This window comes from Poecile atricapillus, chromosome 23 (genome assembly GCF_030490865.1).
Source record: "Poecile atricapillus isolate bPoeAtr1 chromosome 23, bPoeAtr1.hap1, whole genome shotgun sequence".
Classification (NCBI taxonomy): Eukaryota; Metazoa; Chordata; class Aves; order Passeriformes; family Paridae; genus Poecile; species Poecile atricapillus.
Window position 1 is genome coordinate 2,908,992 of NC_081271.1, and position 23,199 is coordinate 2,932,190.

Sequence of the window (23,199 nt, forward strand, 5' to 3'; positions counted from 1 at the left end):
GGGTATTGCACTTGGCTACCGAGGGCAGGGGGACCCTGGCAGGACGCGTCCCCCAGCCGGGCTGGAGGCTCCAGCATCTCCCGGGGGTCACCCAGCCTTGGAGGTGTCCCTGGTGATGTCCCTGGAGTGGGGATGCTCTGTGCCACCCCCTGCAGTGCTGCCCGCAGTGCAGTCCTGGGGCGGTGGCAGCGGGACGGGGCTGTCCCCAAGGCCCCAGGGTGGCTCTACAGGACAGGGCTGTCCCCAAAACCCCAGGGTGGCTCTTCAGGACAGGGCTGTCCCCAAAACCCCAGGGTGGCTCTTCAGGACAGGGCTGTCCCCAAGGCTGGGATTCAGGGTGGCTCTTCAGGACAGGGCTGTCCCCAAGGCCCCAGGGTGGCTCTGCAGGACAGGGCTGTCCCCAAGGCTGGGATTCAGGGTGGCTCTGCAGGACAGGGCTGTCCCCAAGGCTCCAGGGTGGCTGTACAGGACGGGGCTGTCCCCAAGGCTGGGATTCAGGGTGGCTCTGCAGGACAGGGCTGTCCCCAAGGCTGGGATTCAGGGTGGCTCTGCAGGACAGGGCTGTCCCCAAGGCTGGGATTCAGGGTGGCTCTGCAGGACAGGGCTGTCCCCAAGGCCCCAGGGTGGCTCTGCAGGACAGGGCTGTCCCCAAGGCTGGGATTCAGGGTGGCTCTGCAGGACAGGGCTGTCCCCAAGGCTGGGATTCAGGGTGGCTCTGCAGGACAGGGCTGTCCCTAAGGCTGGGATTCAGGGTGGCTCTGTAGGACAGGGCTGTCCCCAAGGCTCCAGGGTAGCTCTGCAGGACAGGGCTGTCCCCAAGGCTGGGATTCAGGGTGGCTCTTCAGGACAGGGCTGTCCCCAAGGCTGGGATTCAGGGTGGCTCTGCAGGACAGGCGCTCCTGCTCTCGGCTCAGGTGGCAGGAGGCTCCCGCGGTGCCCCGGTGCAGGCAGAGGTAGAGCAGGACAGGGCACTGCCAGAGCCCCCTCCGTGCCTGGGTTCACCCTTCCCCGGGCAGGATCCGGCTCCAAGGACCAGGATTCCAGCGGGGGATTCGCTCTCCTCCTCCGCGAGCTTTCCCGGGGGAATGGCCGGAGCCTCGCTCGCTGCGGGGGAGCCTGGGGGGTCCCAGCGCGGGTCCCCCGGCCCAGGGGAGCCCCTCAGGAGGAGAAGCAGAGCCCGCAGCACTCCATGCAGATCTCCAGGCAGTCGGCGGACTCGCAGCACGCGTCGATGATGCCGCAGTCCATGTCGCAGGGCAGGTCGCAGTCCGCGCACTCGCCCGAGTTGCAGCAGCAGCAGCAGATGCAGGAGTCCTCGGAGGTGCAGGAGCCGCAGGTGGCACAGTCCAGCACGATGTTGCAGAGGGTCAGGAACTCGCAGAAGAGGCAGGAGAGGATGCAGTGGACGCAGCAGTCTGGGGAGGAACGCGCGGGTGAGACAGCGCCCGGCATGGGGGATGCCGGGGGAGCAGCACAAGGGTGGAAATCCTCCCTCGGGAATCCACAGGAGGGAGGGGAAAAGGGGTCGGGAGGCAACCACTGCCCCGGGGATCTCCCTTAACACTCAGCCCTCAAGAGAGACCAATTTTGGAGGACACGAGATGGCCCCGCTCAGCCAGAGGATGCCAGGAGGGTCTGGGGGTCCCGCTGGGCTCGGGGGATGCCACCCAAGGGATCCCAAGAGATGAGGGGCCCGAGGACCCAGGGAATGCCACCCAAGGGATCCCAAGGGATGAGGGGCCCGAGGACCCAGGGAATGCCACCCAAGGGATCCCGAGGGATGAGGGGCCCCAGGACTCGGGGGATGCCACCCAAGGGATCCCAAGGGATGAGCGGCCCGAGGAGAACAGCTGAAAGAGACCCCCAGGGGACAGCAGTACCTTCCTGCGCCTCAATGGGGATGTGGGAAGAGGGTGACTTGGAGCTGCCCTTGCTCTTCTTGCTGCTCTGGCTGTTGATGGAGTGGTGTGGCTGCAGCTTTCGGTGAGGTTTCTGCGCGCTGGGCACGGCCCGGCAGGTCCCGTTCCCCGTCTCCCCGTTGGCACTGGCCGGGTTTGGCCCCTGCCCGGCGCCGTTGGGCAGCAGGAGGGTGCAGGGACCGGGGGGCTGCGGGGGTGGCCGCACCTGGGGCTGGCCTGGAGGAGGGAGCAGAGTGTTACCCCCCTTTGCCCTCTCTGCCGGGAGAAAGGCGTGCCCAGACCCTGGAATAAAACGGGAATTGGGTCCCCAGCTGGACACGGGGTGGCCAGGAAGTGATGCTGATGGATCGAGAGGATGGAGATGGAACAGGAGATGTGGAAAAGGTGGCTGGAGGGAAGGAGGCAAAGGCTTCAGAGAGAGGAAGGCATGAAATGAAGATTTGTTATGAAGAATGTGCTGAAACTCATCAGAGGACCTGAAGGAAGAGATCTCCCTGCACAGGCAGGAGGGATGAAGCCACCAAGACTGCCGGACAGAGCTCCTGGATGTCCCCACTGCCCTCTGTAAAGCCAGAGATGAGGCACCACTGCAGAGCCAGCCTGCTCCTCTCCCCAGCCCTGCAGGAACCGGCCACTTCCTTGAGGTCTCCCCAACCTCTGGCTGAACTTCTCTGCAGGAGGAGGAAAATAACTCAGTGCTGTGTCTGTCCCTCCAGCCTCTCCCCCTGCAGCCCCATGTCCTGCCAGGACGCTGCCAGAGCCAGAGGGGTGGCTCAGCCCCTTGCCCGGTGTCCGTGGTGCTCTGGGGGAGGGCTGGGAACCAGCACAAGGAACGGGGTTCCAGCACCCATCATCCTCCTCAGGAATGCCACAAATAAAATCAAATCTTCAGCCAAACTTTGCTTTTTCTCTCCCATGGCAGTAAACAGGGGATGATTCAGGAGAGAGGCTCGAGGGCAAAGGCGCCTCTTGGCACCAGGGAACAGGAGCTGCTTTCTGTGCAGGGCATGGGGGGACACAGGGGTGGAGCGGGCACAGGCGGTCCCTGTCCCGCATCCACGAAAATAAAACAGATGGAAGATGAAAATAAAATAGGTGGAAGGTGAAAGACACAAGTGGATGGTCCCAGTGCTTGGTTTTACCAGGCTGAACTGGGCTCAGGCTGCTCAGGGAGGTTAAACTGGGAGCTTGGTCCTTGAAACCCGCTGGGAAGGGAACTTAAAATAACCAGAGCTGAGCGGGAAGAGTGGGCTGGACGATGGGAGACTGGGGAGACAGAAAACAGGTCTTGGATAGAACAGGAATTGTCTCCTCTCCCTAAAAACCGCATGGAGTGTTCAATTCCTGCGTACCCTTGTGCAGTGCCCTCTCCTGCCTCGTGTGTGCACAGAGATGGCTCCGAGGATGACCACGGTGCCCAGAGCTGTGACGGGAAGGGGCTGAGCCCACAGGGACCCGGGGCTGAGTTCAGCAGCAGCTCAGCAGCCTCAGACGGCAGCTGGATTCTCTGGGATTGCAGCAGGATGCACTTGGCGCTCCCCATTTCGCTGCATTCCTCAGATTAAACTGTTTGTAAATCAAAATCATGCTCTGGCTCCGGCGAGGGGGAGCCAAAGACAGCCAGGAATCGCCCCCCCCCCCCCCCCCCCCCCCTCAAAGTTAGGGAAAATAGATTCCATTTTTTTAGGACAGCCTTTAAAACATGGGGCCAAAGCTCTTCTCAAAGAGGCACCTCCAGCTCCCCAGTAATGTGGGAGTCTGGGCAGGGGTGGGGAGACCAGCCCTGGAAAACCAGGATTTTGGGGAAAACTGCCTGTCTCCAGCTCTTCAATACCCCAAAACCTCCTGGATGTTCACTTTGGGTTTGGATCCCCCCAGCCTGTCCCAGGGCAGCATCACCGGGGTCCCCCTGCTGGGACCCTCCCTGAGCCACTGCCAGGGCTTGGAATGTTGTGGCCACCCGGGTCTGCTGCTCCTGCCTGAAACTCAACACACAGACCCCCAAACCCACAATCCCGAATGTTCCAAAATGCTGGAAAACTGGATTCGAGCAGCAGTGCTGAGTGGAGAGGGCCAGTCCTGGCATTGGTGGGCAAGGACGTGACCCTGCACCCCACAGCCCCTTCTGCCCGGTCCCTCCTGAGCCAGACTGGCACGGCAATGCCACCACCCCATGGGAGAGCCTAAATGTGGTCCCCAGGTCCTTCCAAAAGGGAAATAACCCCCCAAAAACAATGGTGAACCCCCCAAGAGCAGCGCAGTGAGGGGCGGGGGACACCAGAGGTGACGCCGCTCATTTCCCGGCGAGGAGAGGGGAAGGTCCCTTCACCCAGCAGCAAGAGGAGAGTGCCCAAATCCCTGGCAGCCCCGGGGCCCGTGGGGGGCGGCGGGGGGCTGGGCTGGGCTGGGGAGGGTCCGTGCAGTGGCTGCGGTGTGACTCAGGCGTGCAGAATGTCTGTGGGCAGCCGGCCCAGCTCCCAGATGCTGTGCGAGGGCTCCGCCGCAGGAAACGTGCGCTCTCCCCGCCGCAGCGCCCGCATTTCGCCTCCCTCTCCCCTCCCCTGCCCGCTCTCCGCAGGGGCAGCCCCGTTCCCAGCCGCCCTCATCCCGCTGGGAAGCTTCCATCCTCTTTACGCCCCTCGGAAGGGGAATTGCCCGCATCCAGCAGAAAGGGAATGGCAGCCCGGGAGAGACACCCTGGGATCCGGGCTGGCGGCCAGGCAAGGATGGACGGCTCCAGGAGAGCCTCCCACATCTGCCGGCTCCGCTCTCCCAGCCCTGCACCGGGGCACGGAGCGAGGGCAGCCCGGCCGCAGCCTGCCCGCCCCAGCCCGGCCTTCTCACGGCGGGGACACCGGCAGCGGATCTGGGGAGGCGCCGCCACCGCCTGCAGCAGAAACAGCTCAGCGGGGACAGCCCGGCTCGGCCTCTGCCCTGCCCTGCACTCGGCAAGGGGAGAACTGTCCCAGCTCCAGCGAGCGGCTGCTGCGGCCCCGTCCCGCGGCTGTGACACCGGGACATCCCGGGGCTGTGACACCGGGACATCCCGGAGCTGTGACACCGGGACATCCCGGAGCTGTGACACCGGGACATCCCGGGGCTGTGCCATGGGGACATCCCGGGACTGTGACACCGGGACATCCCGGGACTGTGACACCGGGACATCCCAGGGCTGTGACACCGGGACATCCCGGGGCTGGGGCACCGGGACATCCCGGGGCTGTGACACCGGGACATCCCGGGGCTGTGCCATGGGGAGATCCCGGAGCTGTGACACCGGGACATCCCGGGGCTGTGGCACCGGGACATCCCAGGGCTGGGACACCGGGACATCCCAGGGCTGTGACACCGGGACATCCCGGGACTGTGACACCGGGACATCCCGGGAGTGTGACACCGGGACATCCCGCGGCTGTGACACCGGGACATCCCGGGACTGTGACACCGGGACATCCCGGGGCTGGGGCACCGGGACATCCCGGGGCTGGGACACGGAAATACCTGACGGCTGTGCCCACAAAAACGTTCTTTGTGGGTGTCCTCTCTCCCACTTCCCGGGGTTCTGGGGGATGCTCCATCCCTTTCCCGAGCAGGCTCATCCCTTTCCCAGGGGACCCCAACCCTTCCCAAGGCAGCTCCAGCTGCCCCCGCTCCTCCTCCGAGGGCACCGGGAGCCACCTCGGGTGCCGCCCTTCACTTTCGCCCCTGCGGGTGACTGAAGCTGGGTTCGAGCTCTGATGTGGGGAAGAACAAAGCGAGGAGGAGCCGGGTTCCCACCTCTGCCCGGCTTTTTGATGAGTCCCGCCGCTGCTGACGGAGCAGCAGCGCAGGGCCAGGGTCCCGGCCGTGTCCGAGCTGGCACCGAGGGAAACACTCACATGTCACAGCTTCGGGAGCGCCACAGAGCTCGGCCCGGGGTCCTTTCGTCAGCACCGCCGGGGATTTGTCACCTCCCAGGGGTTTCTCCTTCTTCGGCACCGCGGGACGGGCGGGCGGCCGGGGCTCCGCCGGGGACAGCGCTGGGATCGGCCTCGGGGCAGGGAGCGAGGGCTCAGCCACCTCTGCAAGAGAAACGGGGTTAGAGCTGAGCTCCCCGGGGTCAGCCAAGCTCCCAGGCCGGCCCCGGCACTGCCCCTGGCTCCGGGCAGGGTGTCGGGGCTCTGATTCCCATCGCACACAGAGCGGGGCAAGAGCTGGAGCACCGCGGGGGCTGCATCACCCGGCAGCTGCTCACCCCGCTGCAGCGCCATCCCCAAAAGCCTCCCAAACCCTCACATTCCTTCTCCAAAAAGCCACGGGATCTGGTTACACTCAGCAGCTCAAGCTGGATTTTTCATCCCCCTTCCCATGAAAGGGCCACTGTCTTCCCTGCGGGAGCTGGCTGCCACCTTCCCTCATCCTCCTGCGCTCTGGAGCAGCAGGAACCCCTGCAGGACCCCTCGATGGGACGGGAAAAGCCTGAAAGGAGCCGAGTTATTCCCCACGGGAGAAATCCCGGTACCGAACACCCCCGTGCAGAAAGCCCGGAGAAGGCAGGACCACCTTCAGCGCTGCTGGGAGCTGGCGGCTCCATCCCACGGGGAATTTGGGGTGCTCGAGGGGGGGCTCCGTGCGATTCCACGCTGCCCCAGCCCCCTCCCCGCCGCCCCAGCCCTCTGCCCAGCCCCCGGAATAGCAACGTCTTGCACAACAGGGGCTGGAGCGCACTTTATATAAAACTAAATTATAGGCTGGGCAGAGGGAGGGAGAACAGAGCCATAATTGCCCTGGCTGTAACAGGAGTCCTGCAAGCAGCCAGGGAGGGGAGGGGAAGGGGGAAAGAGACCTGGGACACTTCATTATCCTCGATAAAACCAGGCTCCCGCACACCAGAGCCCAGCAGGAAGGAGGGCAATTACGGATAACTAAAAGGAGCCTAAGGAGGGAAGTTGGGGGCTTCCAGCTGCGCCCCGGGATCAGCAGGAGCCTGGAAATGCAGCAGAGGGGCTGCAGCCGGTCTGGAGTGGCTCTCCAGGGGTCTCCCAGCTCCACAAGACCTTCCAAAGTCATCCACGTGCCTCAGTTTCCCCTCTGCCCTCCCCAGGGTGCAGATCCAGCCTGGGGTGCTGGAGCTCCCGAGGTTTTGTGGGAAGAAAAGTTCACCCCAGCACAGAGCCCTGCTCACAGCCCTCACGGGTGAGGCGATTTTGGGGCTCAACCAGGGGAAATCCAGCAGCTCCAGCTGAATTTTGCACACCAGCATTGTCTCCAAATCCCAATGGAGCGTGAGTGTGCGAGCCCCAGATGGGAGAAAAGCCATTCCCATGGCTCTGGAAAGCCTGGAGCAAAATGGAGAGGGGAGGAGAGCAGGCTGTCATCTCCCCGTGGGCGTGGGGGTGAATAACATGCACACATTGCTGCATCCACAGCCTCTGTCATGTCCCAACCTGGACTGGCCCAAGCCAGCCCTGATCCAAAGCCAAACATGAAATCCTGAGGGATGAGGAGCTTTGAGTGGAGCCAGAGGTGTCCAGGGCAGGACACAGTGGGTGAAGCTCCCACAGAGTCCCTGGGAAGGAACAGGAGCTCTGGTTTCTGCTGTGAGATGCCCAGAGCGTGTTCAGGGCTTAAAACCCCCCAGGAATGCTCAGAACAGCCACATCATCACCAGCTCCCCTTCCCTGCAGGTCAGAGATTGGGAAAAAGAGCTGGAAAATCGGGTGCAGCAGCAGGAGAAGGGCTGGCACAGGGAGAGCTCCAGCAGATCCCTGTCCCTGCCCCTCTGTGCTGCCTCCAGAGCATCCCTTGTGCCCTTTCCTGGGGGTGAGACCAGTCTGGAGCTCTGTGGGACAGCAGCAGCCCCGGCTGGATGGATCCATAGGGATATCCAGGGTGCTGCTCTGGCTGGGATGGAGCCCAGGCTCGTCCCTGCCGTGTCCACACTTGTAATTACCCTGCACAAGGGCTCACACACAACCACAGCCACGCAGGGAGGAAGGTGGCAATTAAATTAACTCCCCCGGGAACAAGCTGGCCAGGAGAGGGACAGAAATAGGCAGGAATGAAGTTTGGGTGAGTTGATCCTTCCCGGCCTCACATCCCGGCTGCTGCAGGGCCACGGGGAACGTGGGGATGGTGCTGACCCCCAGCTCCTCCTGGGAATGGGGTGGGAAAGGCTCTGCCTGCCCTGGGGTCACAGCCTGACCCCTGAAACTGGACATGAGTGGGCTCAGCACAGACCCTACAGGCTCCTGCCCAAAGCTCCCTGCCCCTCAAGATCCACAGGGAATGCAGAGGGAATGTCCTGGCAATGTCCTGGGAATGCAGAGGGAATGCCCTGGGAAGTACAGAGGGAATGCCCTGGGAATGCAGAGGGAATGCCCTGGGAATGCAGAGGGAATACTCAGGGAATGCTCAGGGAATGCTCAGGGAATGCCCTGGGAATGCAGAGGGAATGCTCAGGGAAGTGCAGAGGGAATGTCCTGGGAAGTGCAGAGGGAATGTCCTGGGAAGTGCAGAGGGAATGCCCTGGGAAGTGCAGAGGGAATGCCCTGGGAATTCAGAGGGAATGCCCTGGGAAATGCAGAGGGAATGCTCAGGGAATGCTCAGGGAATGTCCTGGGAAGTGCAGAGGGAATGCAGAGGGAATGCCCTGGGAATGCAGAGGGAATGCTCAGGGAAGTGCAGAGGGAATGCCCTGGGAAGTGCAGAGGGAATGCCCTGGGAATTCAGAGGGAATGCTCAGGGAATGCCCTGGGAATGCAGAGGGAATGCCCAGGGAATGCCCTGGGAAATGCCCCCAAAATGCCCCCAGGAAGAGGCAGCAGCTCTGCTGGCACAGTAAGAGGTGAACAGACCCTTCCATCACTGGCACAGGCTCATCCCACAGCTCCCAGCTCCCTCTCCTTTAAATTGCCCCAATCCCTGCTCCAGGGGTGCCCTGCCAAGCTGAGGGCCCTGGATCCCTTCTCCCCTTCTCCCAGCAGAGCAGGGACTGGCTCCTTCCCTCCCCTGCTGCCCCAGAACGGGACCAGGCTTGGCCTGAACCCAACAGGTTTAAAACCAACCACGAGCCCAGGAAAAGCCCTAAGGTGAGCCAGCCTTTGGGGTGGGACTTCTCTCGCTTTTCCCCAAACTCCTGCAGCCCCAGACTCTTCCTGGCCAGCCCAAATCCTGCTCAGAGCCTGGGGTGAGTCCAAGCCTCTGCTCCCGAAGCACAAGGGAGACGTGGGGGTGGCTCAGAGCTCTGGTTTTTGGGAACAGAGGTAACGAGGCATTCAAAAACAATAATTTCAGCTTCAATCAATCACAGCACTGCCCTAAGGTACCAGAGATCAGGGAATTGATAGATGTGGAGCTACTTTCTTTTGCCAAGCCCAGGACATGCACATGGAGCCGGTTTTCTGATTATTCTCCCCAATCCCAAGGTCCAAATCCATCCGTCATGGAAGTCCCGAGATGTCAGTGAGCTCCAAAGTCCATCAGGGGGGTGGGAAAATAGGAGAGGAGAGAGGAGGGATGCAGAGAAGCTGGAAGGTTTCATGGCTGTAACTGAGGATCCCGTAAAATTCCTGCAAAGTCCAAAGCACCAACATCCCTCTGGGAATGCAGGGAGGCCCTGGGGAATGTGGGAGCTGCAGGGGCTCTGATCAGGGGGAAAAGCTCTTTGGGCTCCGGGTGGGAATCGCACGGAGTTCCTGATGAGCTGAGCTCAGCATTCCCAAAGGGCTGGACAAGCAAAAGGCTGGAGCAGCATCCTGGAGGGAGCTGGGATGAGGCAGAGCTTCTCCAGCAGCACAAACACGAGCCACAGCTCCCCAAAACCTGCAGATTCCCTTCTCCCAGCTGGCCGTGGTGCCCAGAGCTCCAGAGGATGTGGGAAGATGCAAAGCTGGAGCTGTGGTTTGGGGTCAAACCCACCCAGAGTGTCCCGTGGCTCCTGCTCAGCATTCCTGGGCTCTGGCTGATGATCCACACAGATCCTTGGGTCTCATTTCCCTGTCCCTCTTCCTCCCGAGTCCCTTTGGCTCTGAGGGGAGGAATCTGTTGGCAGGAGAGGGATGGGCACGTCCACAGTCCCAGGGATGGGCAGAAAGGAGGAAAACTTCTCCAAGAAGGAGCTAAAGAGAGGCTGGATTGGGGAATGTGCAAACAAATCCCGTCCCTTGGACAGGCAGACGTTGGGTGCTGAACAAAAGGGGTCTCAGCACATCTGGATCCACCTCTGAGCTCTTGGGGAGCACCCAAAACCAAGGGGTGCAGCTCCTGCCAGCCTGGGGACACCCAGGAGAGCCCCTTCTCCCTGCCTTTAATCCCTTGGGAATGGCTGGACGGGGAGCAGGGAATGCTGGATGGAGGCAGCTCGGCTCTGCTCTTCTTTCCAGGAGATAAAACCAGCAGGAGACCTCTCCTGCTCCTCCTGGCCCAACCAGGGCCTGCCTGCCAGGCCAGGGATATTCCAGGGATATTCCAGGGATATTCCACGCATATTCCAGGCATATTCCAGGGATATTCCAGGGATATTCCAGGGATATTCCAGGGATATTCCAGGCATATTCCAGGGATATTTCAGGCATATTCCAGGGATATTCCAGGGATATTCCAGGGATATTCCAGGGATATGCCAGGGATATGCCAGGGATATTCCAGGCATATTCCAGAGATATTCCAGGCATATTCCAGGGATATTCCAGGGATATTCCAGGGATATTCCAGGGATATTTCAGGGATATTTCAGGGATATTCCAGGCATATTCCAGGCATATTCCAGGCATATTCCAGGGATATTCCAGGGATATTCCAGGGATATTCCAGGGATATTCCAGGCATATTCCAGGGATATTCCAGGGATATTCCAGAGATATTCCAGGGATATTCCAGGGATATTCCAGGCATATTCCAGGGATATTCCAGGCATATTCCAGGGATATTCCAGGGATATTCCAGGGATATTCCAGGGATATTCCAGGCATATTCCAGGGATATTCCAGGGATATGCCAAGGATATTCCAGGCATATTCCAGGGATATTCCAGGGATATTCCAGGGATATTCCAGGCATATTCCAGGCATATTCCAGGGATATTCCAGGCATATTCCAGGGATATTCCAGGCATATTCCAGGCATATTCCAGGGGTATTTCAGGTTTCCAGTGCAGAAGAGACAGTACTGGAGGAAATCCTTCCCACCCCGTGAGCCGGGAGGGAGCAGAGGGAAGCAAAATCCTGGTTTGAAAGTTTGCTCACAACTGGAAAAATCCCAACACCTTATTTACATTCAGTCTGAAATTCGTGCACCAGGGCTGCCTCCGACTCTGGGATAGGCAGGGAAAGGAAAAGGAGGGTGGGAAGGGAAGGAGAGATTCCCAAAGCACAGATCCAGCAGAGCTTTGCTTCCCACCTGGAAAAGCTTTGGCCTCTCTGCTCACCTGGGCAAAGCTTTGGATAAACAGTTTTGGGACAATGAGGAATCCAGTAAAAAAAATAAAATAAAATAAAACAAAAAGTGGTTTTTATGAGAAGTGACTTCCTAAATGCACAAAAAGCAAAACAAAGCAGAAAAACCCACAAAAACCCCAAATAGCTCAGCAGGCTGGGAGTTGTTGTTATTTGTTATTTATAGAATTTGGGTGGGAAGGGAGGGAGGAATTTTGGGGCCAGACAGGCCAGGACCAGCGTCCATCCTGTCCATCCCTGTTGGGAGTTTGACCTCGGTGACAAAACCCCCACTCCAGGTTTATTTGTCCCTACAAATCCCATCCCTCCAAGGCCCTCGTGGCTCCAACTGGCTCCTGCCAAACCAAATTCATGGAAAAATTGCTCCTATGAGGGGTTTCAGGGAAGACAAAATACAAATTCCCTGCAAGAAGCACCTCTGACATTGCAGGAATTTGGGAGGAATTATTCCTTATGCAGAAAGAATGGATTTAATGTAAATATATTTACATTTTATGGGTATTAAAGCACCATTCCAGTGTGGAGCTGCAAGGGAAGGAGGGATTTTTAAGCCTGGACTGGAAAACAGGGACAACAAAACTTCCCAGGATACAAACCTGGGAAGGACCAGGTTCCTCTCCTCATCTCCCAGCACCAGACCTGATAACATAAAGCATAAAACATCCCAAACTCCTGTGGGGACAGGGAATGGGGGAAAACGATGGGAAAACAGGGGAAAAACCCAGACTGGGACTGAATTTGAGCTGGAGACGCACTTGGGGGAGGATAATTCACCAAAAAATGGAAAATCTGGGAAAATCAGGAGAGGCTGGCATGGAGGAAGGACAGGGGAGGAAATCCTGGGTGTCCTTAAGGAAAAGCAATTATCCCTGGAGCCTGCGAAGCGGCGAAGGCGAGGCCTATCAGATCCAAGGAGATTCTGGGAATTACAGAGCAAGGAGAAATTATGGAGGGAGTAATTAAGGCCCAAGCCAGGGCGGTAATTGGGTAACCTTGGGGGTTAAACCAGCACAGGTCCTGCCAGGGAAAATTTGTGTCTTCCCGACCTAAGTCCTTAAAAAAAAGTTAATTGAGGAGCGGATCAACGGGAGCTGCTGGGCAGCGTTATTAACCAGGATAATAATTTGCATTTCTCCAGCCCCTTTCATCCCAGCAGAGACTGAAAGCAGGGCCCATCCCACCTTCCCTGAGCTCCAGGGATTTCCCTGAAAAAACTGCCTGGCTTGCTGGGGAAACTGAGGCACGAGAATGGGATTTTCCCAAAGAAAGATCCCGTGGAGATGGAGCCCAAAACTCCTCTGTAGGTTGGAGCTGCTCCCATGCCCAGATCCCAAAGCAGATTCCAAAAACTGGGACACGGGAAGGGATTTTGGGGCCGTCCTGGGGGTGCTGGTGCCCATCCCACAGGAGGGGGAAACTCCAGGAATGGAAAATTCCAGGGAAAAAAATCACCAGAACTGCAGCAAATACCCCGAGGAGGGTTTGGATTTCTGCAGCTCCCAGGCAGGCGCTTTCCAAGGAAATTCAATCAGGAGCTGGAGCGGGAGCAGGGGCGACACAGCCCCAAGGCCCGGATTTGTTTTGCTCAAACCCAGAAACTTTGAAAAGAGCCAGAAATCTGCTTTTTTCTTTTTTTTTCTTTTTTTTTTTTTTTGTTTTGTTTTTTTTCTTGGGTTTCTTTTTCTTTGTCAGTTTTGCTGTTGTTCAGAGAACAAACATGAGGGAAGCATTTTCAGGAGATGACAAGGAAACCTTGGGAAGAAAAACAGAAATGCTGCAAAAAAGTCTTTCTGTGGGGTAAAAAAAATAAGTTTTGTATTTTTCAGGGCTTTTTTTGGGAGGGGTTCTTTGCACTCTGAGGATGGCTGCATGAAACTCTGCAATCCTGCATTGAAATCAGTGCTGAGACAAGGAAAAAACCCATTTATTTTGGGGTTTTTCTTGGTTCTTACCCCTGTCCCAGAGCAGGACAGTCCCAGTTAAGGGGTCCTGAGCGAGGTGGCCCCGATTCCTGCTGAGAATTCCCTGCTTGGGGCTCCTCGTGGATATTTTGGGTCTGGATGTTTCGTGTTTAGGGCTGAGCACGCAAAAGCTTTTTCCGCCTCCTCTTACACCTCGAGGCAAAATCCTCGGGAACAGGCAGAAGGAATTAAGGAAAAATGCGTGTCCCAAACTCCAAGCCGGGACACAGGACTGGGGACATGGAGGTGGGAATGAAAATTCCCACCCCCCGCTGGGAAGGGGGAGGGAGGTGGGAATGAGAACCCAAGGGGGTTTTTGCCTCTGGAGATGGATTTGTCTCCACCATCTTCACATGGAGGAGGAGGAAGAGGAGGAAAGAGCCTCTCCTGCTTTCCTTGTTCCCCCTCAGTGAAGGAAGGATCATCTCACCAAGCGAAAAACTCCTGTTTTTTCCTCCTGTTTTCTAATTCCTCTGAAAAATAATTACCGGGGCAGACAGAGGCCTCTTCTCTCTGCAAACTACCTGTGGCTATTTCGGGGGCTTGGTTTGCTGTGTCCCTGTCCCTGCTGGCTGGGGAGGAGCTGTGGTGGCACCCGGCAGATGCCAGGGAACAAAACTCCGGGAAAAAAGCTGGAAAACAGAAGCAAAGCCCACCTGAGCTGCCCAGCACCCTCTGAGCTGCTCCAAACCAGCCCAGCACCTCCAGTTTCCCCGGTTATTCCTCAGTCTGGGTGTATCCAAATGAGCCAATCCCGCCTGTAAAACTTGGGAAAGGGAATGGAGGGAGAATTCCCAGGCTCGGAGCTGCGTGACAGAGCCGCTGGCCCCGGCCCAAGGCAGCAGAGCTCCGCACCCGAATGTCCCAGCGACAGCCCGGCCCCTCTGCCCTCCCCAAAATCACACGGACAGCGGGGAGGAGAGCTGGGAGAGAGGATTTGGGGTGGGGAGCACAGATTTGGGATGGGGAGCACGGATATGGGGTGGGGCAGTACAGATTTGGGATGGGACAGTGAGGATTTGGGATGGGGAGCACGGATTTGGGATGGGACAATATGGATTTGGGGTGGGACAGAGCGGATTTGGGATGGGGCAGCATGGATTTGGGATGGGGAGCATGGATTTGGGATGGGGAGCACGGATTTGGGATGGGGCAGTGTGCATTTGGGGTGGGACAGTGAGGATTTGGGATGGGGAGCACGGATTTGGGATGGGGTAGCATGGATTTGGGGTGGGGAGCACGGATTTGGGATGGGGCAGCATGGATTTGGGATGGGGAGCACGGATTTGGGGTGGGGAGCACAGATTTGGGGTGGAACAGTATGGATTTGGGGTGGGCAGCACAGATTTGGGGTGGGGAGCATGGATTTGGGATGGGGAGCATGGATTTGGGATGGGACAGTGTGGATTTGGGGTGGGACAGTGTGGATTTGGGGTGGGACAGTGAGGATTTGGGATGGGCAGCATGGATTTGGGGTGGGGAGCATGGATTTGGGATGGGGAGCACGGATTTGGGGTGGGGCAGTACAGATTTGGGATGGGACAGTGAGGATTTGGGATGGGACAATATGGATTTGGGGTGGGACAGTGAGGATTTGGGGTGGGACAGCGCGGATTTGGGGTGGGACAGTGAGGATTTGGGATGGAGAGCATGGATTTGGGATGGGGAGCATGGATTTGGGATGGGGAGCACGGATTTGGGGTGGGGCAGTACAGATTTGGGATGGGACAGTGAGGATTTGGGATGGGGCAGCATGGATTTGGGATGGGGAGCACGGATTTGGGATGGGGAGCACGGATTTGGGATGGGACAATACGGATTTGGGGTGGGACAGTGAGGATTTGGGGTGGGACAGTGAGGATTTGGGATGGGGAGCATGGATTTGGGATGGGACAGTGAGGATTTGGGATGGGACAGTGAGGATTTGGGATGGGACAGTGTGGATTTGGGGTGGGACAGTGAGGATTTGGGATGGGGAGCATGGATTTGGGGTGGGACAGTGAGGATTTGGGATGGGGAGCATGGATTTGGGGTGGGACAGTACGGATTTGGGGGTGGGACAGCACAGAGCTGCTCCTTGAGGAGGGGCAGGGGTGGAATTGAGGCTCTGGAGCCGGGGCAGGTGGGAATTAGGGAGACCCCCTCGCCCTCCCCATGCTGCAGGAGTCTGAAGGAGGCAAATTCAGCCCAGCTCTGCTCAGGTTCACACCCTGGGTCCCCTCTGGAGGAGCTGAGGAAGAGAAGGGGGATTTGGGATGGTTTGGGATGGAAATGAGACCCCTTCAACATGGGAACGCAGGACTGGGCACTCATGGATGCCCCTCAAACCGGGAACAAGGACAACACGTCCCCAAAACAGGGACACACCAAACTGGGCACTCCTGGATGTCCCTCCAAGGTGGGAAAACAGAACTGGGCACTCCTGGATGTCCCTCCAAGGTGGGAAAACAGAACTGGGCACTCCTGGATGTCACTCCAAGATGGGAAAACAGAACTGGGCACTCCTGGATGTCACTCCGAGATGGGAACACCCAACTGGGCGCTCACAGATGTCCCCAAGCAGCTCAGGCAGGTCCCAGCTGGGAGCTGAACCACTCTCTACCCACCCCCAGCTCCCGTGTGGCCGCAGGGAAGGCAGCAAAGCTCCAAACCCATTTCCCCCAAAACACTCAACAGGTTTTAAAGCCGCTTTTTAAAATCCCCCCAGCTGCTGGAACAGGAGCCGGGCTGGGGACGAGCCCCTTGCAAAAAGCTCTTTGCATTCCCAGCTCAGCATTTCCCACCTGGAAAAGGAAGGAAATCCAGGGAAATCAGCCCCGTGCAGCTGCCTGGGCCCCGGGACACGGCTGAAGGGGCTGAGTTTGGAGCAGAGCTCAGCCGGGAAGCGGAGCCGGCGGCATCCAGCTGGAAGAGCAGGGGGAAGAGAACAAGAGGATGAATTCTCCAAGCCCCGAGCTCCGGGCCAAAGCCAACACGGGCCCGCTCCAGCTGTGCCGGATCCCGGAGCTCCCGCCGCTCCGCTCAGCCCGATTTTTGGAGATTTTGGAAGTGATCCTGGCATGGATTTGGTCTCTTTTGGGGCGCTGTGTCCCTCCAGCCTCCTGCTCTGCTGGATTTGAGTCTCCCCGTGGGGTTTAATGCAGTTTCTGCACGTGGAGCTCAGTGGGGACAGCACCGGGAGCCCCAGACCCAGAGGGGCTCCGGGGGGCTCAGCTCTGCCCCGTGGGAAAAGCGAGGATTCCCCAAACTTTTCCATTCCCTTCTCCACGGCCTGATCCCGTAACCCAGCCTGAGGTGCAGAGCAGCCCCTCACCCCCATCCCTCGGGGGGTTTAACTCACTCCCTCCCCTCGGCTGCTCCTGCGCTTGGCCCCGCGACAGAAACTGCCGGAGAGTTTTTGGGATGTGAAATCCCGGCGGGCTCCCGGCAGCTGCTGAGCTCACACACAAACACAGACACGGGAAAACACGGCCAGGGGCACCAACACCCCCCCAGATACTCACAATCACACCCAAACACTGCCAGGGGCACCAAAACCCCCCCAGATATTCACAATCACACACAAACACTGCCAGGGGCACCAACACCCCCCCAGATATTCACAATCACACACAAATACTGCCAGGGGCACCAACACCCCCCCAGATGTTCACAATCACACACAAACACTGCCAGGGGCACCAACACACCCCCAGATGTTCACAATCACACACAAACACACACTCAGATGTTCACAATCACACCCAAACACTGCCAGGGGCACCAAAACCCCCCCAGATATTCACAATCACACACAAACACTGCCAGGGGCACCAACACCCCCCCAGATATTCACAATCACACACAAATACTGCCAGGGGCACCAACACACCCCCAGATGTTCACAATCACACACAAACACCCCCCCAGATGTTCACAGTCACACCCAAACACACACCTAGATGTTCACAATCACACACAAACACTGCCAGGGGCACCAACACCCCCCCAGATATTCACAATCACACTCAAACACACCCCTAGATGTTCACAATCCTGCACACACTCACCCAGATGTTCACAAACACACACAAACACACACCCAGATGTTCAGAACCTTTCACACACACCCCCAGATATTCACAATCACACACAAACACTGCCAGGGCCACAAACACCACCCCTGATGTTCACAATCACACACAAACACCCCCCCAGATGTTCACAAACACACACCCAGATGTTCACACACAAACACGGCCAGGGGCACCAACACCCCCCCCAGATGTTCACAAACACACACAAACACACATCCAGATGTTCACAGCCCAGCACAAACACACACAAACACTGCCAGGGGCACCAACACACACCCAGATGTTCACAATCACACACAAACACCCCCCCAGATGTTCACAATCCTGCACACACTCACCCAGATGTTCACAAACACACACAAAGACACCCAAACACTGCCAGGGGCACAAACACCCCCCCAGAAGTTCATAATCACACTCAAACACCCCCCTGATGTTCACAATCACACTCAAACACACCCCCAGATGTTCACAACCTTTCACACACCCCCCCAGATGTTCACAGCCCCATACAAACACTCACAAACACTGCCAGGGGCACCAACACCCCCCCAGATGTTCACAATCTCACACAAACACCCCCCCAGATGTTCACAATCACACTCAAACACACCCCCAGATGTTCACAACCTTTCACACACCCCCCCAGATGTTCACAACCTTTCACACACCCCCCCAGATGTTCACAGCCCCACACAAACACTCACACAAACACTCGGCCATATGTTCTATCCCCCCCAGACCTGCTTGCACGCCCTCCCCAGCCGTGCCTTCCCCTTCCCCTGCTCGCTCTCGGTGCCCAGCGATGCATCCCCACACCCCAAACTCTGAGCCGATCCCCCAGAGACGCGCACACCCCCCAGCCCTGCACACGCTCGTACATTCATTTATCCACCCCTCATCCAGGGAGCCCTGCACACACCCCCCACTCCTGTACACACCCCACCCGTGCTCCCACAGCCTTTTCCGGGATCCCAAAACCTTCCCCGGGATCTCACAGCCTTCCCCGGGACCCCAAAACCTTCCCCAAACCCTCCCCGGGATCCCAAAACTTTCCCCGGGATCTTACAGCCTTCCCCGGGATCCCAAAATCTTCCCCGGGATCCCAAAACCCTCCTCGGGATCCCAAAACTCTCCCCGGGATCCCAAAACCCTCCTCGGGATCCCAAAACTCTCCTCGGGATCCCAAAACCCTCCCCGGGATCCCAAAACCTTTCCTGGGATCCCAAAACCTTCTCCAGGATCCCAAAACCTTTCCTGGGATCCCAAAACCTTCTCCAGGATCCCAAAACCTTCTCCAGGACCCCCAAACCTTTTCTGGTATCGCAAAACCCTCCCCGGGATCCCAAAACCTTTCCTGGGATCGCACAGCCTTCCTCAGGATCCCCAAACCTTTCCTGGTATCCCAAAACTTTCTCCAGGATCTCAAAACCTTCTCCAGGATCCCAAAACCTTCTCCAGGATCCCACCGCCTTCCCCGCGGCCCCAAGTGGGGGCACACAGGAGCCCCCCACTCGTGCACACACCCGGCCACTGTCACCCCCCTCCGGCCGCGCCCCCCATTGTCCCCTCCGTGTCCCCCTTTGTCCCCTCCGTGTCCCCCGTACCTGGCGGCGGTACCGGCGGGGTCCGGGGCTGCTCCGGGGGGCTCTGCCGGGGGCTGCCGGGCCGGGACATGGGTGCGGGAGCTGGAGCGGGGCTCGGAGCGGGGCTCGGAGCGGGGCTCGGAGCCGGGCCCGTCTCACCTGGGGCCCCGCGGGGCTCCGCGCCCGCCCCGCGCCCGCCCCGCATCCCCCGGCGCTGGGGGCCGGCCGGAGCTGCCTCTGGGCTGGGCTTCTTCGGGCCTTTTTGGGTTTTTTGTTTTTTTTTTTTTTTTCTTTCCCAATTCTTTCCAAAAATAAAAGAAGAAAACAAAATGCACACACACACACACACAAAAAAAAAAAAAAAAAAAAAAAAAAAAAAAAAAAAAGAGAGAGAGAGAGAAATCTAATTAAATAAAAATAAATAAAAGAGGTTGGGAGCTCAAACACGCGGCCAAACCCGCGCCCGCAGCGCTCCGGGAGCTTCTGCTGGAGGCTGGAGCGGCGCCGGGACAGGGGAGAGGCTCGGGGCAGGCGGAGGTGGCTCCCGGGCCAGCCTCGGATTTGGGATTTCACAGCCGTGCTGAGCTCTCGGTGCAGGGCTGGGACCCCCCGAGGAAAACTGCGGGGGGAGCAGCGGGGCTGAGCTGGGCTCGGGACCCCCGAGTGGGTGTTGGAGACCCCCGGTGGGTGTTTGGAGACCCCGGGTGGGTGTTTGGAGACCCCCGGGTGGGTGTTTGGAGACCCCCGGGTGGGTGCTGGAGACCCCCGGGTGGGTGTTTGGAGACCCCCGGGTGGGTGCTGGAGACCCCGGGTGGGTGTTTGGAGACCCCTGGGTAGGTGCTGGACCCCTCGGATAAGTGTTGAAGCCCCCTCGGGTGGGTGCTGGATCCCCGGGTGGGTGTTTGGAGACCCCGGGTGGGTGTTTGGAGACCCCGGGTGGGTGTTGGACACCTCGGATAAATGTTGAAGCCCCCCCGGGTGGGTGTTGGAGACCCCCGGATGGGTGTTTGGAGCCCCCAGGTGAGTGTGGGACCCCTCGGGTGGGTGTTCAAGCCCCCCGAGTGGGCGCTCCAGCCTTTCCGCTTTCCCCCAGGAAAAGCCAAGGGAGCTTTAGCCCCGGACTCTCTGGCGTGTCCCGGGAACGCCTCTGCCTTCCCCACCCCTCCCTGCCTCAGTTTCCCCGCTGGAAAGTGCGGTTGGGCTCGGTGGGGCTGCAGGGAGCGGGGGTGACAGCGCAGCACCCCCGGAGCTCCAGCCCCGAGCAGCAGCAGCAGCAGCAGCAGCAGCAGCAGCAGCAGCGCATCCCGAGCGGCCAAAGCCAGAGCTCTGCTCCGTGTCCCCGCGGGGCCCCTCGGGGATCTGTCCCCGTGCCGAGCGTCACGAGGAGCCGGTGGGATGTTTGTGAAGTTGTTTTTAATCCCAGCGCTGCGTTTTCCTGGCTTTTCCTGTGTTTGAGAGCCCAGAGCTGTAAAGCACCGCAGGGAGAGGCTGCGGCACGGGGCTGGAGCGGGGAGAGAGCCCTGGTGGCTCCTCGGGCCCCTGGAGCTGCCACCAAAGCCCTGCGGCCACCAAGGCCCTGCTGCCACTGCTGCCACCAAAGCCCTGCTGTCACCAAAGCCCTGCGGCCACCAAAGCCACCAAGGCCCTGCTGCCACCAAGGCCCTGCTGCCACTGCTGTCACCAAAGCCCTGTGGCCACCAAAGCCCTGCTGCCACTGCTGCCACCAAAGCCCTGTTGCCACCAAGGCCCTGTTGCCACCAAAGCCCTGCTGCCATCTCTGCCACCAAGGCCCTGCTGCCATCAAGGTTCTGCTGTCACCAAAGCCCTGCTGTCACCAAAGCCCTGCGGCCACCAAGGCCCTGCTGCCATCAAGGTTCTGCTGTCACCAAGGTTCTGCTGCCACCTGCTCAGTGGGTCAATGGCAAGGGGCAGGTCCTGAGCTGTGCCTTTCCTTTTCCACATGGAAAGGAAACGGGTCAGGAAATGGGAATGAGGCATCCTGGGGCACGGAGCCATCTGAGCTCTGGGGATTTTTCCAGGAGCTCCATCCTGGAGGCAGAGTTGTCACTTGGGGTGAAGCATTGGCACTGCTGTGTTCCTGTCCTTGGGAAATCTGCCCCACCAGGAGCTCCTGTGGCTCTGCTCAGCCCGATTTTTGGAGATTTTGGAAGTGATCCTGGCATGGATTTGGTCCCTTTTGGGGCGCTGTGTCCCTCCAGCCTCCTGCTCTGCTGGATTTGAGTCTCCCCGTGGGGTTTTAATGCAGTTTCTGCACGTGGAGCTCAGTGGGGACAGCACCAGGAGCCCCAGACCCAGAGGGGCTCCGGGGGGCTCAGCTCTGCCCCGTGGGAAAAGCGAGGATTCCCCAAACTTTTCCATTCCCTTCTCCACAGCCTGATCCCTGTAACCCAGCCTGAGGTGCAGAGCAGCCCCCTCCAGCTGGACTCTGACAGATCTCCACTGTCACTGAATGGACATGAAATATTGAGGGTTCCCCAGGTTATCAGGCACACAGCTTCTCGTGAGGCAAATAAAAAGCTCCTTTTGGGTTTTTTTAACCCCTTATATAAAGTGTTCCAATCCAGGTTACATGGACAATAAACCAACAGCCCCTTTGGTCCCATTGCTGGGACCAGAGGAAACATCCCAAGAACATCTGTTCAGTATTGGTTTGAGAAATAAAATCTATTTACAATAAAACAATCCTTGAAAAAAACTTCCCATGGACTTTTTCCCCTGGGAAACCAGCGTCTGAGAGCTTGAATATTCTCTCAGGTTCAGCAAATCGTGTCCACACTCCCCGGCGTTCCTTAGGGCAGCGTCCCTGCGCGGAGCTGAGGCTGCTGAGGCAGCGCCTGAGTCACGGCCCGTGCCAGCCCCACATTCCTCCCTTCCTCACCTGCCCGCTCACCTGCGGGCCCAGCCCTGCCCCGGCAGCCCAGGGGATGCGGCCAAAGGGAGCCCGGGAGCGCTGGGATTGCCTGGAGCTGCTCCGGGAGGAGGAACGAGGCTTGTCCGGATGCTCTGGAAGGGAGAGAGCAGAGCCAGGGGTGCCGGTGATCGGCTCAAGGATGGGTGGGAATGAGCAGCCTTCTTCCACTGAACCTCAGCCTGATAAGCTAAAAAGAATTAAATAGTAGTGGGGGAGCTAAATCACAATTTTGGGGCTTGAGGATCTGTGCATCCCCGGCTTTGGGGGATACAGGGCTCCCCAGGCTGGCAGCCCCCAGCACGGTGGGAGCTGTGCCATGCAGGGAAGGATTTTACAGGGATTTTGGGAGTGGAAAACAGCAGGGCTTTGCTGTGGTGCCACCTGTGCCGTGGGCATTGGGACAACCTGGAAAAATCCGTGCATGGCATCAACAGTGATGGGCCAGAAACCACTGCCACCGTCACTTGGGCAGGGTGGTCTGGGGGAAAATCCAGCTCCTTCTTGGCACTGGAAAGCTCCAGGGATGGAGGTGAGCAGGAAAACACTCTCAGTGTCCAGGGGGTCACTCAGCACACTGAGTGTGGCCCACAAAAACAAGGATTATTTTCCCCAATATTTCATTCTCTGAACAGAAAGGGCGATAGAAAGGAACAGCCTGAGCAGGGCTGGGGCGGGGGGAACCCGCAGTGTCCGAGTGAATCCCGCAGTGAATCCCGCAGGGATCACACCCAGCCTCATCCTGCCCTACCCCGGGCCGGCTGCACTCCCAGGAAAGCTGTGGGATCTGGCTGGATTTGGGAAAACAAGGCCATTCCTGTAGGTGTGTGACTGCACTGACCCACATTCCCAAACTCTGGCACCCAGCACCGCTCCCGGCTCCGCCAAAGTAAACCCAGCCCGGCTCTCACAGCTCCCGGCTGCTCCTCGGGCTCCTCGGGGGGAGCAGGGGCTGGGCTCCATCTCCCCTGGATCTGCACCCCAAAACTCCCAGATCTGCACCCCAAACCCTCCAAATCTATGACCCAAAACTCCCAGATCTGCACCCTAAAACTCCCAGATATGCACCCCAAAATTCCCAGATCTGCACCCCAAAACTACCAGATCTGCACCCCAAAACTACCAGATCTGTACCCCAGACTCTCCAAATCTATGACCCAAAACTCCCAGATCTGCACCCCATAACCCTTGGATTTGTACCTTAAAACCCCCAGTTCTGCACCCCAAAACTCCCAGATCAATGCCCCAAATCCTCCAGATCTACACCCCATAACCCCCAGATCTGCCCACCAAA

At 58.5% G+C, this 23,199-nt stretch overlaps 1 protein-coding gene across 1 annotated transcript; it reads right to left on the reverse strand.

Moving 5' to 3' along the window:
* Positions 1 to 1,142: 1,142 nt before the first annotated feature.
* On the reverse strand, positions 1,143 to 22,720 carry MDFI (MyoD family inhibitor). The gene is made up of 7 exons (XM_058855574.1): positions 22,657 to 22,720; positions 21,876 to 22,000; positions 18,998 to 19,234; positions 16,098 to 16,218; positions 5,798 to 5,980; positions 1,881 to 2,135; positions 1,143 to 1,415 (listed from the first exon to the last, which is right to left on the reverse strand). Exons 1-7 carry the CDS (start codon positions 22,718 to 22,720, stop codon positions 1,159 to 1,161), a joined length of 1,242 nt encoding a protein of 413 aa, XP_058711557.1. The 3' UTR covers positions 1,143 to 1,158.
* Positions 22,721 to 23,199: the final 479 nt, after the last annotated feature.

Bases quoted from the DNA above. Each gene is read 5' to 3' on its own strand.
- MDFI (XM_058855574.1), bottom strand. From the start codon at position 22,720: ATGGCCTTGTTTTCCCAAATCCAGCCAGATCCCACAGCTTTCCTGGGA. The intron at 19,235-21,875 runs GTGAGGAAGGGA...AAACCCAAAAAG, and splicing joins GCCCGCAGGTGAGCGGGCAG to GCCCGAAGAAGCCCAGCCCA. The intron at 5,981-16,097 runs GTGGGAAATGCT...TTTCTCTTGCAG, and splicing joins GGATTTCCTTCCTTTTCCAG to AGGTGGCTGAGCCCTCGCTC.